Here is a 14,871-nt window from a genome sequence, read left to right as displayed (position 1 = left end):
CTTTCCTTTGGTAACCGTAAGTTTGTTTTCTATGTCTGTGAGTCTGTTTCTGTGTAACATCATTTTTAATGGCCACGTTTTACTTAATCATTTCCTACTATAAGACATTTAGGTTGTTTCTAACCAGAAAGTAGAGTGATGAACATCTTTGTAACTGCATTTTTGTTCACATGATTACTTCCTTAGGACAAATTCCTGAAAGTGGGCTTGCTTAGGTCAGGGTATGAACATTTTAAACACTTCTGATGTATACTGCCTAATTGCCTTCTAGAAAGTTTTACCAGCTTGCTCTCCTATCACGTGTAAGAATGCTTGTTTTCCTATGAGGGCATAGTTGGTATCAGATTGATAGAATTCTGGGAAAGGATCTTCAAAGGACTTTTAGTTCAATCCCCTTATTTACATATGAGGTGACTGAGAACCAGAGAGGTTAAGTGACATGTACAGAGCCAAATTCAGAATCAAGGAATACTGAATCCTAAGATCAGTACATTTCCACACTTCCAAGCAGTTCTCCAGTTCTGAGAGAAAAGGAGGCAAATTGCAAGATACATAAAGGAAAGAATGGAAGAACTAAGATGAATGAGGATAAAATATAATGTACATGTTTATCTGTCAGCAGAATACATGTTTATTTTTGTTCCCACTTACCAGTACTCACTTTTCTTCAACTCTATCTGCTTTAATATCCCTTCCTTACCACAAGGTTATAAGAATATGTGCCTGCTTATAATCAAATCCATGCAGAGCTTACTGCAACAAATTAAAATGAAGTCTTTTAAAGTAGAAACTAACAGAGGAGAAGAAGAGTTTATTGTCTTTCATTACTGTCTCCTTAATTTCCTTGGGCCTACTTTCTAATTTTTTTAGACCCCAGCAACTTTCTTGTAGATTTGATGAGATAATAATCTTTCATTACAGTCTCATGAAAAAGAAAGTATGCCATAATGAACATTTTGAGAAAGGATCATAATATTCTAGTTATGCTTTGGATTTTTAATCATGCAGTTAATAAATTTTACTCATTTTTGTGGGAATCAGATATTTGGACAATGAGTTTTAACAAATGGATTAAAATTTGCTTGAAAGCCAGGAAAAAAATGGCAGAGTAATAATACTATGAAGTGTCTAGATTAGAGGTCTGGGTTAAATCTGATCTTTTAAATATCTTTGTTGATCATAGGAAAAAGTGCAGAACTGTACTTGTTTAAGTAACACTAGATTCTCTTTGGAATAGAGGCCTGGGTCATTAAAATAGTAATCATTATAAGCTTCTTAAACGTCATGTAAATTGCCTATTCTTATGGAATTATAGGTATATGGTATTTATTATGTATCTTGGTTCTTACCTAACTATAGGATCTCAACAATTCGAATCTTAATAAAGATATCTCCCTATCCTAAGGCCCTTAGTTTTCCATTTTTTGGGTTGTTAGTATACTTTAGTAGATTATCTTTTGGAAATTGTTTTTGTTTTTATCAAACTTAATGGACTTGGATTTACTGTGCTAAAGTTTGGATATTATGCATTTTCTTTATTTCCATAACCAATACCTAAATATAAGTGCTAGATGTATCATTTAATCACATTTAGTATCATTCCCACAGATAACTGAAGTTTATCACTTATACTCTTGAAATTTTACCTGTCTTTTCTCTGAACTTTTGAACTGATTTCTTGCTTTTCTCTTTTTTTTGATCTTTTCTCCATGGATTCAAAGGAAAAGGTATAGTAATTTTGGTTTGCATGAGTGACTCTTTTTCTTTTGACCTTTTTAATGTTGAAAAAGAATGTTACTAGTTACAGTCGATGTCCTCTTATGAAATGCTTATTGAAAAGTTTTGAAATTAAAGTAGGGAATTGTTAAAAATTGTAAATATATGCATACCTTCAATGTTTTATTTTAAATGAAAATAAATCATTGAATATTGATCTTAATCTTTTGGCATAGACCAAAACTGTTTCTTTGAGTTTGTATCTGCCAGTTGGACGTCTGCAGCATCTTTTTTGGCATAAGCTGCATCAGTGATGGGTCATGCAAAATTTGTACATTTACTTAAAAAAAAGAGGTAAAAGCTTAGGCACCTGTGAATCAGTCGAAGTGTGCAAAATTTTAGACTTTCATAAAACTTCTTTTCAGTTTTCTGCAGTTATCTTGTCCATACCTTACTTCATGACAGTTAATTTAAAGCAACTTATCTTTACCAAGTTTTTCTAAAACATTCATTTAGCTTTCATAGAAACAACAGCTCTTTCTTTTCCACTGTATTTCATCAGTTGACAATATTGTTTAATTACATTTTTAAAGTACAGTAATATTACAGTGGCATGAACAGGTTTGGAAATGAACACAACTGACTTTTCGTAAGCATCTGAGTTCTAGAAAATAGCCAGTTAGCTGTGGGGAGTCAGTGTATCGTGGGCTTTAGTCAGTAAGCTTTATAGAGGGAATGGAGAAATTTAATTCTGTGTGTTTGTTAGATGGCGGTCAGGTAAAGTGCTTCTGCTGTTTTATGATCATTGATGATGAAAAATGTTTCCTAATAACTCTTTTCTTCTCCTTTGGTCTTAGAGAATATTTTAATAATGCACAAAGGAGTAGTATTGAAGAATGGTGAATACTGGCAATAAAAGTAGAGCTCTACACACATAATTAGATTTTGATTCCTTCTAGGATCTAGGTATTTCCTTCTTTGATGGTCTTTGGGATGTAGTTAAAACAAATTAGGGGTGAAGAAATAGAGGATTAGATTAATTTTGGTATATGGAGAGAGAGCAGAAATTCTTGAAGTATGTACAAATTTAGATTTTATGGCTATTATAGACTTTATATGTTTTTTATGGCTTTTCTTTGCTACTTAGCACATTACTCTTAAGCCTAGAATATGCTGAGATCTACCCTAAGTAAAGTGTACTGCGAAAGGTATACTGATAAAGAAATAGATATAATTCATTTCACTATCAAATGGATGTGCTTTTTGTGGTATCTGGGCTTCGAGTTCTCTTAATTAATTGGTAAGCTATTTATTATCATTAATAATAATTCTTCGTGGGACTTTCTTGATGGACCAGTGGTAAAGAATCCACCTTACAATGCAGGGGACACGGGTTCAATCCCTGGTCAAGGAACTAAGATCCCACATGCCGCGGGGCAACTAAGCCCGCGCGCCACAACTACTGAGCTCGAGTGCCTCAACTAGAGCCCGTGTGCCGCAAACAACAGAGCCCATGAGCCCTGGAGCCTGTGCGCCACAACTAGAGAAGAGAAAACCCGCACGCCACAACTAGAGAGAAGCCCGTGCACCACAAGGAAGAGCCCGCACGCTGCAACAAAAGATCCTGCATGCCTCAACGAAGATCCCGCATGCCGAAACTAAGACCCAACTCGGCCAAAAAAAAAAATCTTAAAAAAAATTCTTTGCATGTGTACCATTGGATAGTTTTCATATTTTTCATAGGCATTTACAAAATTTACGTTCTATGCCAACTCTTTGAAGTTTATAGGAAAAATGATAGTCTCATTTCATATTTCTTGCCCAGATCAGGAGCCCCATTGGAGGAGGAGAATGTGGAGAGCTCTGATATTCACCTTTCTTGCTTCTGTCCAGGTCCTTTTGTTCTTTTCATGTAGCTTTAGAAATTAAGTGTTTGGAAGAGGTTTTAAGTTTGTCTTCACCAAATACGTTTCCCCAGAATTGTCTAGAAAAATCTGGACTACAGAATGTTCTTCTAGTAGAAGAAACCTCTTCAATAAGACCCTGCTTTCTTCTTTCCACAGAAATTCTACCTTTTCTGATTTTAGTCTAAATTGTATAGCAAGTTTGTTAATATGGCACCATAAATATAGAATGTATAATGACAGCAATAAGAATTGATAAGTATCTTTGTGGAATTAAACTATATTACATTTTATGCACTGTCTATTACCTCACAGCCACTCTACCTTATAAAGAGACATTATAAATATAATGAATACATTGTAAAAGTTAAGGACAAAAATTGACAATGTTTTCATTAACATAGTCCTGTGGGATGTAAATTTAATACATATTTCAGGAGTGACCAAGGCTGATAACGTGGTCCTTGTCTTAGCTAGTTTTTTAGTACACAGGACCCACAGTCAGGAAAGCAGAGTCATGTTTGGGTTTTTAATGTAGAAGTTAGATGTGTCTTTTTCCTTCCCTCTTTTTTTCTCTATTTCCTTTCTCTTAATGGTACCCTTAGTCTCTATTTTGTCATACTCCTTAATTCTCCTGTGCTTACTTTCCCTGAGTTATAAGAGTACTTAAATAGTATAATTTTTAAAATAAATTTATTTACTTATTTGTTTTTGGCTGCGTTGGGTCCACACTGCTGCACACGGGCTTTCTCTAGTTGCAGCGAGCGGGGGCTACTCTTCGTTGCGGTGCGTGGGCTTCTCATGGCAGTGGCTTCTCTTGTTGCGGAACACAGGCTCTAGGCATGCGGGCTTCAGTAGTTGTGGCATGTGGGCTCAGTAGTTGTGGCTTGCGGGCTCTAGAGCGCAGGCTCAGTAGCTGTGACGCACAGGCTTAGTTGCTCTGTGGCGTGTGGGATTTTCCCAGACCAGGGCTCGAACCCGTGTCCCCTGCATTGGCAGGCGGATTCTTAACCACTGTGCCACCAGGGAAGCCCAAATAGTCTAATTTAAAGTATGAACTTAGGTAAAGCAGAAAGCATTAGTTAGTGTCTTTAAGTATTGGTGGATCAGAGCTGTATAGAGTTTGGATCTCAAAACCGGGATTACAAAGGATCTCAGCAGGATGCTATTCAAACACTACTCTCCTAGAAGGCAGGCAGCCCAGGCTAAAGGGACTTCTTTTTGAGGCTGGTGTGGAATTTCTGTCTTTGTCCTCTTACTTTCAGCCCATTCGTTGGACTACTCGCATGACCCAAAGTGGTAGCATATATAGAAAATTGTTGCCCAACCACTGAATCTTGACAATTTGCAGAATAAGGTATATGGATAATCCACTAACTGTAAAGGTGGCTCTGACAAAATAAGAATCATGGAAAACACTATTTTAGGCATGCAATTTAATAAAGCAAAATAAAATGGGATGTCATTTTTAGAGTCAGGAAAAAGGAAATTTTAATAACTTGGATTAAACTGGAGGAGGCAGGAACGTATGTAAGGAAAAAATAAGGAAAAAAATCTGTAATTGTTATCATTTTAGATTTGAGTAAACAGGACTTTTAAAATATATCAGACCTTGTATATTTATGAATCTTATTCCTTTTCTGATATTCATCTTGGAAGGCTAAGATCTAAAATGATTTCAGAAAACATCAAATATTTCCTATGTGCTAGATAGAATACAGCCATTAATTGTGTCAGAACTCCTGGGGAGGTGGGGGTTGCTATTTGAGCCTGCTTATGAACACAGAAAAATATTCTTACAGTAGTCACTTTGGATGGGCAAAAGGACTTACCTAGTATTATTCCTTACATTTGAGAATGAATGTCTTTAGGCTCTTTCTGATAACTAGATTTACCTTTATAGGAGGAAGATTTGCAAATGTGGCAGCTATTCAGATGATTGTCAGATGGCTTCTGTGTGCAAGGCACCAGTCTAGGTATTCTGGGGATGTTAATTCACTGATGATCTCAGCCCTTAGAGAGGTCATAGTCTAAGAGTGAGAGTGAGATGTATTTACCTCCAAAAATTAGCACATAGATAGTGAAGGGAAGCACAAACAATGGCTGGGGGAGTTAAGAGACCTCCTGATTGTGCAAGTATGGTAGTTTTTTTCCCCCTTAAACAGTTAAATTTTGTAGACATGCCTTCTTATGTTTAAATTTTTTATTTCATTGTTTTCAAGTGGGTACAATAATGAACTCTATATAATATAAAATAAGCATTGCCTAGGAGAAGCCCTAGAGGAATTTAATTATTAGATAATAAGGTTTAATAATATCTGAGTGCCTCCTGGAGAAATCAGAGATGATTACAGCAAAATTCTTGCCCTTAAGTAACTTAATCTAGTAGAGATTTGAATTATTTGCTTTTAGCATATCAAATGTTGATGCTTGAAAAGAATTTTCTTAAGCAGTTTAAACATACCCTGTGATTTTATTTATATTGTTCATTTGCCTGGTAAACCTTTTCTCCATGGATAATATAATGTAAATTTCAGCCAAACTCTAAATTAATAAATTTTGATTTTTGAAGTTTTAAAGCTACTTTAAAAGATGGTATTTCATGTAACCTTGCATCCTAAAAATAGCAAGAAATACAATTCTAGAATGAAAGTTAGTTCAAAGAGCTTTCGTAGGATTTTTTTTAACTTTGTATTATGCTTCCTTGTAGTTATTGTTTTTTTCTGCTTTCTTAGTGTCTAATTCAATGCCCAGTGTCTAGTAGATGCTCAATAAATATATTTTAAGATGAATGTAACTTCATCATTTGATTCTTTTGATACTTGCTACCTCAAAGTGTTTGAAAACAAGCCTATACTAAGTATATATTTATTCATGCCTTCATTTCTTTCACTTGATTTCGTCAATTGCTTTCGTTAGATCAGAATCAAGCTTTGCGACTCTGTCTGGGTAGCACTAGTGCTGGAGGTCAGTATGGAGCCATCTCTGCCCTCAGTATCAACAACGACTGCTCACGACTTCTCTGCGGCTTTGCTAAAGGACAGGTAAATAGGAACTTACTTTTCCCCATAAGACAATGTAAAATCAATTTAAAAAAAAGTATTATCTCTAGATCAGTATCTCGAAGACTAAAACGTCTTATAAAGTGACATGTCTGTAGAGCTAACCTGAGTTTGCTTAGTCTGACTTTTGTCCAAATTTTTAAATATTATTGACTGAGCCAGAGTCTGTGATTTTTAATATCTTAATTCATATGTCCATATAAGTAAATAGGTTTTATAAACCAACCAGGCTGTCATACAAAATTTACTTTCCTGCTGTAGTGAGGATAATTGTTGTTGATTTTTAAGGACACTGTATTCTGCTTTGTGTATTCTTATTACTGTGTTCCTAGCTAACTATTTTGGTATTTCTTTTTCTTCTGAAACTGGCAGTAAGTTTTGTTTCTTCTCTTCTTCTGACATATTAATTGGTTTGGCAGTAAGCCTTTCTATAATTTTTACCAGTGCTAAAGAGATTGACTCATTAAAGAAATTTCTTTTACCTCTCAGTAAAACAACAAGATTTAAAATCTGAAGGGTAAAGTAGGTTGGGCAGGATGAGGGGAGGATGAAGATGAAATAAAGGCCCCACGCTTTAGTGGATCTGCAACCTTTAGTTATGTTTTAACTTTATAGTTCTTTGTCTGCAATGTTTATAGACCAGGAATAGATTATTTCAGCCAAAAGCCAGGAAACTTAAGTCCAAAAAAGAGCAGTAAATTTGTTTTTAAAGCATTTAGTTGTCTTATAGATCACTATGTGGGATTTGGCCAGTGGAAAACTTCTAAGATCAATAACAGATGCTCATCCTCCAGGAACAGCAATATTGCATATTAAGGTAAAGTCCTTATTTTCTTTTTCTAATCATCTTCATTATTATGCCTTTGTATCCATTTTTAAGTAGATTTCTTTATAAACAGAATCCTTGAAAGTGAACTTTTACTTGACTGGCCCAACAAGATGTTTTCCCAAGTTAAAACCAGAGATGGGCTGGCATGGTAACATTCAGCTGTAAGTTGTATTGAAATCTAGTAGATGTAGCAGGAAGGAGAGTAAATTGATGTGATCCTGGACGAAAGGCTGGCGGCAAAGACAGGCAGTACCCTACCGAAAACCCATGTGCAGATTTTAAAAGGTCTTTTTACTTTGTTTAGTCCGCCAGGATTTTATTGCTGAGGCGGTGTGCTCTGTCACACTTTGTTGGGAATTACCTGAAGTTCAAGGCACCAATTGTGAAAGAACCAAGCTTTGCATTATGTTTAGAAACAAATCTGTTGGTTTATTTTCTTTCAGGCCTCCAAAGGAAAAGCATCAAGATTTGAATCTTGGCTTTCTCCTTACATGCCTGAAAATAATAAACCAACTTAGGTAACAGATTTCATTTATAAATGCAATGCGAACCTTGGTTTTTGTATGCTGTCAAGCCCATGTTCAGAAGTATAAAATGTACAGGACTATAACTAAGGAAGTCTAAAATCAGATCTTCTGGATTTTAACCATGTACACATTTGGTTACTTAAGCTGTGCAGACCTCTCTTATCCATACACATTCTTTTTAAAGTCTGGTAGCATCTGGAGTTTATGTGTCTGCATCTCGGTTAGTTACATAAAAGTCTTTTGTGACAAAGCAGCATTGAAGCATTTAGTTACAATGAAAACAACCAAGACAAGTAAAAGTAGAGAGAATTTCTCCTCTTTCTGAATATCATGGCAGTTTATCTTGACCTCTTTTCATACGGCATGAGCCAACCTCTAATATGTTGTAGTTGTTTGTGTTATGTCTTATCTCCTTTAAAAGATTGAGATCTTTGAAACCAGGATCTGTTTCTCTTTAATTTTTGTGTGTTACCTGTAGTAGCACATTACAATAAATAGTGCTCAATAAATGTTTGGTTGGTTGTTTATAAAAGTCCCGTCCATTTGTAGAAAAAAGCAAAATCTTTGGGAGAAGCAATAGGAAACAGAAGAGATAAAGGCAGAGAGAAAAAGGCAGAAGAGATAAAGGCAGAAGAATGCAGCTGACGTTAAAAGCAGACTAGTAGTGGACATTGTGTTGCTTGGGAATGGTGATAAGTGCAGACACTGACTTTACTTCTGAGGTCTTCCATTGACAACGGCTACTTGCGCTTCAAACCTCTTACTCATTGTTCTCCAGACTTAACCCTACACATCCCATCAATAACAGTTTGGGCTTTAATTCATTTATATATACATATGTATGTGTGTGTGTGTGTGTATATATATATATATATATATATATTTATTTATTTAAAAATTATTTAAATATGCTAGTGTACTATATTTAAGTACATTATAAAACACATACACAAGAAGTAGAAAATTAATAAATAAAATCATGAGTGCTGTTATTTTCCCTACACTCCACTTTGGCAACTACTCAGCTAGGCCTTGAGAACAAAGGTGTAGGACTTCTTTACCCGTGTGTGGAGTTGAGGAAGAATAATTTCATAGTAGCCTCCTGTACCTCAACCATCCCTGAAGAGCACAAAGGCATGAGATTTAGGATGGTTTCACAAACCTCTGGGGTTAGGGAGATTAGTCACTGTAAGTGATACAAATTAAGTTATTCAATTTTGTATCCTACAACACTCATATCTACCATACCGCATAAGCCCTTAGGACCATCTGTCATTGTGAACATTATTTATTATTTGAGTTTTCCAGAGTAGATAATAATAACTGAAGTATACTCTGTCGAAGAAGATTGAGGGGGCAGCACGTTTTAGGAAGAGTTACATAAAAAGTTAAACTGCTTTACATGCAGTGGATTAACTCTTCAGTTATTGGAAAACATATTCCAATAAGTTTATTTCCCAAAGATACCAAATGTCTTTCACTGTGTCTTTATTCTTGAAAGCTAGGCAACTGCAAATGTATCCAAAGTATCCTATTTAGCTTAATAGCAAGTTAGAAAAAATTAATGTAAGAACCTAAGTAGAGAACTTTAGGGCTGTTATGAGTCATAGTTTGTATTTTTCTTTTACCCTGATGAAAGGTGGTTTTTGCTTTTTTTAAAGCCTCATTTTCTTAAAGATATTGAGCCATTTTTATTCCAAATATGGGTAAGTTTGTATGTTTAGAGTACTGAGGTAGATCTAGTTTAGGTGATTTCAAATGCTATTAAATGTGTTTGTCTTAGATTTTTAAAATTTTATAATTTTTTCCCTTACCTTTTTAATACTTGATTGGTTGTCTGAAAATGTATAAGAAAATAAATTCCTTCTCTGTTTAGTTTACAGATGATCCAACTCTTGCAGTTTGCAACGACAGCGGAGGCTCTGTTTTTGAATTGACATTTAAGTAAGAGACTAATGGACATTTGTAGACAAATGAAAAGATTAGCTCCAGTTTACTGACTTGAAGTTGAATATGAAGAGGTCTGGAAAACCCATGTGATTGGAAATAGGTTGTGGCTGTGTATTACACTTAACCTGGGGGCGCTTATAGAACATACAGAGCACTAGGCCGGGCCTCCCCAAATTCTATCACAGTAGATCCGAGATGGGATTCTAGACTCCTACTCCCCAGAGTATTCATAAGCTCTGTCAATCTTGGGAACCATTATCCTGGAGTATCTCACTAATTTCCGTTTAGGCCCCAGGCCCAGTTGATTATAGCCATAATGGCCAGGTGTAGAAGGGTTTTTATTGCCTTGGCATTGCCCTGTTTTACTCTTTAAATAAGAGGAAAGACTACTTAGATACATGCAAGAACATTTATAAATCTGAGTTTAAAAAGTAGAACAAAAAATTCAATGTGTATTGTATTTCCATAAGTTCATCAAAGTAAGGACTATGTTCCTTGTATTTCTCATACCTTCTAACAATGTCGAGCCCAAAGTAATTGCTTAAAAAATACTATTGATTTATTCAGCTAATGTTTATTGAGCATCTCCTATGTGTAGGCATTGTTCTAGACACCAGAGTTACAGCTATGAACCAGACAAGGTTGCTACTCCAATAGAACTTACATTCTAGTTGGGTTGGGGGTAGGGAGACACAATAAACCAATGCATAAATGAAATAACTATAGATAGTTATGAGTACTGTGAAAAAAATAAAACAGGTCAGTGTGCTGGAGTGCATTTGAGTATAATTTAGGAAGCCTTCTCTCCGAAGGTGACATTTGAGCAAAGACCTGAATGACAATCTGGTCAACAAGTGGAAAGATGTAGAAGAAGTGTTCCAGGCAGAGGGATGTTCAAGCACAAAGCCTTTGAGGTGGGCACAGCGTGGCATGCTGGAGCAGTGGAGAGAAAGACGGTGTGGCTGGAGCATGCGTTTGTCAGGAGCAGCAGTAGTGGGAGAGGAGTGAAGGCAGGAGCCAGATCATATAGGACCTTTTAAACATGGCGAAGAGTGGATTTTATTTTATGTACAGTGGCAAGCCATTGGAGATTTTTTAGGAGAAGGGTGATAAATCTGACCCACACATTAAAAATGACATGCTGATGTCATGTGGAGTTTGGATTGTTGGGGGCAGGAGTAGGAGTTAGGAGGCTTTTTTAGTAGGCCACGCTAGGGCTATAGCGCCTTGGATCATTGCTAAGTTGATCTGGCATTTTTTGGTTACATTTTCAGGAGAGTGATGGGAGTGAGAACATGTGAATCTAGATGCCTGTTCAGTGGTTCCAAGGGTGAAGTTTGCTGTATTGAGCCTCTCCATTCTAAGCCCGAGTTGAAAGATCATCCCATCACACAGTTTTCCTTATTGGCCATGGCATCCTTAACAAAGGTAGGTGTATTTAGAAGTTGAAGCTCATAACTTTAGAGGCTTTGAATACCAAAAATTTGAAAATTGCAGGGTAAATATTAAAATTTATTTTTTCCCCTAAAGATACTGGTCATTGGATTGAAGCCATCCTTGAAAGTGTGGATGACTTTTCCTTATGGACGGGTAAGTAAGGCTCTCCATCTTATTGGTAAAAAGACCATGTCAGGAGGTTGGGGAAAATGACTTGCAAGTGACACATTCTGTGAGGTTGTCAGAAAACTAGGTAGAATGGAAATCAGTGCTGCAAAGGTCACTGTCTGATTACCTTGATGTGACCAAAGCAGCATAAGCTGGTGACTACAGCAGTAACCTGGGGATCACAAGATCTGTACTTTTCTACCTTTATTCTGTTAAGTTTTTCTCTCATGAACAGCTGCTGCTTTGATAATGAACTACTGATAGAGAACACCCCACCGTAATACCCAGCATGAATTGCTGCTGCATACTCTTTCCTTGGCTTCTTCTGCCGCTGATATTTTACTTTGGAGGATGATACTTCTCAGAATGTATTATGCACACCTCAATTTCCCTTTTCTTTTTCCTGATTGGTTGTTTTCAAAGAGTTGTTTTCTTCCAGAGTGTATATGAGGAGAGGCATTGATGGGATGGGATGGGATGGAGAATGATGGTGCAGAACGAAGACTAGTTCAGGAAGTAGCCTCTGTAATGAGGGAGCTCACTCTTCTGTTTTCTTGTTGGTACTCGGTGTATCTTTGGGCCGCAGGGGAAGCAGGTCTGCCCTTTCAGCTGGCAAAGCTGGCTTATGTTGCCATTAACAGTTCTTAGGTGAGCTTCATTGGCTAATTGAGATTTATCATGGTAGTATGTGTTTACATCTCTTTGTATGTTTTTATTGGTGTTTTTTCCAACATTTTATTATGAACATTTTCAAACAAATAGAGAAGTTGAAAGAATTTTACATTGAACATCTATATACTTACCATTGTAAAACTCTACCATTAGCATTTTATTGTATTTTATTATATACCTGTTCATCTCTATGCAGCCATCAAATTATGTTTTTTTAAATGTATTTCCAAGTAAATTACAGAAATTAGTACTCTTTTTTCCTAAATATTCAACATGCATATGATTAAGTACAGTTCAGTATTTGTTGAAGTTTTTCCTTTGGTGTAACAATTTACATACAACAAATGTACAGATCTTGAGTGTACATTTGCTGAACTTTGCCAAGATGTATGTACTTTTGTAATCCAAACCTCTGTCAAGATGTGGAACATTACCATCCACACAGAAAGTTCCCTCATGACACTTCCCAGTCAGTCCCTGCTCCTTTGGAATTGATTGATTGATTGATTGGCTGCATTGGGTCTTTGTTGCTGCGTGCCGGCTTTTCTCTAGTTGTGGTGAGCGGGGGCTACTCTTCATTGCAGTGCGCGTGCTTCTCATTGTGGTGGCTTCTCTTGTTGCGGAGCATGGGCTCTATAGACGCACGGGCTTCAGTAGTTGTGGTGCATGGGCTTCAGCAGTTGTGGCTCGCGGGCTCTAGAGCGCAGGCTCAGTAGTTGTGGCGCACGGGCTTAGTTGCTCCACGGCATGTAGGATTTTCCCGGACCAGGGCTCGAACCCGTGTCCCCTGCATTGGCAAGCGGATTCTTAACCACTGTGCCACCAGGGGAAGTCCCTCCTTTAGGAATTTTAATGAGAAATTAGGAGAAGTTTTATCAAGGAACACCAGTCAGATGCTGTTGTAAACCAGAGTTTTCCCTTTGTTTTTCTGTCTGTTAACAGTGATGACTTTTTTTTTCCCTTCTCCTCACTTAGATGGATCCTTCCAGTGTTCCATTGCTGGCCTGGCACTTTGTGGCAGTGCATAATTATGTGAATCCCATGCTTGCCTTCTGCAGAGGAGATGTTGTTCATTTTCTCCTGGTAAGTCCTAATGTGATGCTAGATCTGTGGTAAAGTCCTTTATCATAAGATTATTTTTTTGATTCACCAGTAGTTTAATATTGTGTCAAAGAAATATGCTATCATAATTCTTTGGAGAGAAAGTGACCTATTTAATGTTTATTCGAGGCTTTAGTGGTTAACGTGGAAAACAGATGATCACCCTCAGCTCCATGCCTCTTCATGGTATATTTCTCAGTTCCATCTCCTTTGACTAATAAATAATTGATGGTTTATGTGTATGTATAAATATATAAATGTACATAGGTCTGTATTAATGGCTTACCTATCTACATATAGTGTATTTATTAGACAGCAAGTTATCATTGAGCACATACTATGTTATCTACACTGTAATGGACACGAGGCAATTGAAAGAAGTATAAAACTTAACTCCTTCTTTCACATAGGTTAAAATATGTTTTGAAAGGCAAAACCAGTATGTTCATTACTACTAGTGAGAACAGTTTAAGGATTCAAGTAGGTGATGAGAATTTAAAAATTGATATAAGTTCAGAGTATGAAGAGATTTGTACGGACTAAAGAGGCTGTGGAAGGCTTTACGAAGGATATAAGGCAGATACTAGGGACTTCCCTGGTGGCGCAGTGGTTAAGAATCCGCCAGCCAATGCAGGGGACATGGGTTCGAGCCCTGGTCCAGGAAGATCCCACATGCCGCAGAGCAACTAAGCCCGTGCACCACAACTACTGAGTCTTTGCTCTAGAGCCCGCAAGCCACAACTACTGAGCCTGCGTGCTACAACTACTGAAGCCCGTGCGCCTAGAGCCCGTGCTCCACAACAAAGACAAGCCACCACAATGAGAAGCCCGTGCACCGCAATGAAGAGTAGCCCCAGCTCGCTGCAACTAGAGAAAGCCTGTGCGCAGCAATGAAGACCCAACACAGCCAAAAATAAATAAATAAATGAATTTATAAAAAACCCAAAAAACAAAAAAAGGCAAATACTATAGGAGGGGTGAATATGCATATTGGGGAAAATAAGATGAACTGAAGTTATAGAGGTAAGAATGTGCCTGTGGAATCTCTTCTTGGGTTTCCTAGCTCAGTGAAGCAAGTACACCACTATCCACCTAGTTTCTCCAGCCAGAAATCTAGGAGTTGCCTTTCAGTTACACTTCTCCCTTTATTTCTACTCTATCACACATCTATTGACTCTGAGTATACGTCCTCTTTGTCTCCCCCATTGCTGCTTCCCACTGACATTTCTAGCTTAGGCTCTGGAGTAGCTTCCTGACTAGTCTTTGGCCTCAGTGTCTCTTTTTTTTTTTTTTTTTTAATTGAAGTATAGTTGATTGACTGTGTTGAGTTAGTTTTTGGTGTACAGCAAAGTGATTCGGTTTTTATATATACACACACACACACACACACACACACACACACACACACACACACATATATATTCTTTTTCAGATTATTTTCCATTATAGATTATTATGAGATACTGAATATAATTCCCTGTGCTGTGCAGTAGGACCTTGTTGTT

General features: G+C 37.0%; 1 protein-coding gene across 5 annotated transcripts in view; it reads left to right on the top strand.

Moving 5' to 3' along the window:
- Positions 1-14,871, top strand: part of VPS8 (VPS8 subunit of CORVET complex) — a 287,700-nt gene that overhangs the window by 32,402 nt on the left and 240,427 nt on the right. For all 5 annotated transcript variants that reach the window (XM_082392935.1, XM_082392936.1, XM_082392937.1 and 2 more), the window contains exons 8-13: positions 6,540-6,664; positions 7,413-7,499; positions 9,915-9,982; positions 11,263-11,416; positions 11,519-11,578; positions 13,241-13,348. In XM_082392935.1, the coding sequence (XP_082249061.1) occupies positions 6,540-6,664; positions 7,413-7,499; positions 9,915-9,982; positions 11,263-11,416; positions 11,519-11,578; positions 13,241-13,348 (602 nt within the window). The remainder of the gene's footprint in view (positions 1-6,539; positions 6,665-7,412; positions 7,500-9,914; positions 9,983-11,262; positions 11,417-11,518; positions 11,579-13,240; positions 13,349-14,871) is intronic.

The sequence above is a fragment of the Balaenoptera borealis genome, assembly GCF_965194805.1.
Source record: "Balaenoptera borealis genome assembly, chromosome: 5".
NCBI classification, from domain to species: Eukaryota; Metazoa; Chordata; class Mammalia; order Artiodactyla; family Balaenopteridae; genus Balaenoptera; species Balaenoptera borealis.
The sequence above is the reverse complement of the archived record's forward strand: the minus strand, read 5'-3'. Positions and strand labels throughout refer to the sequence as shown.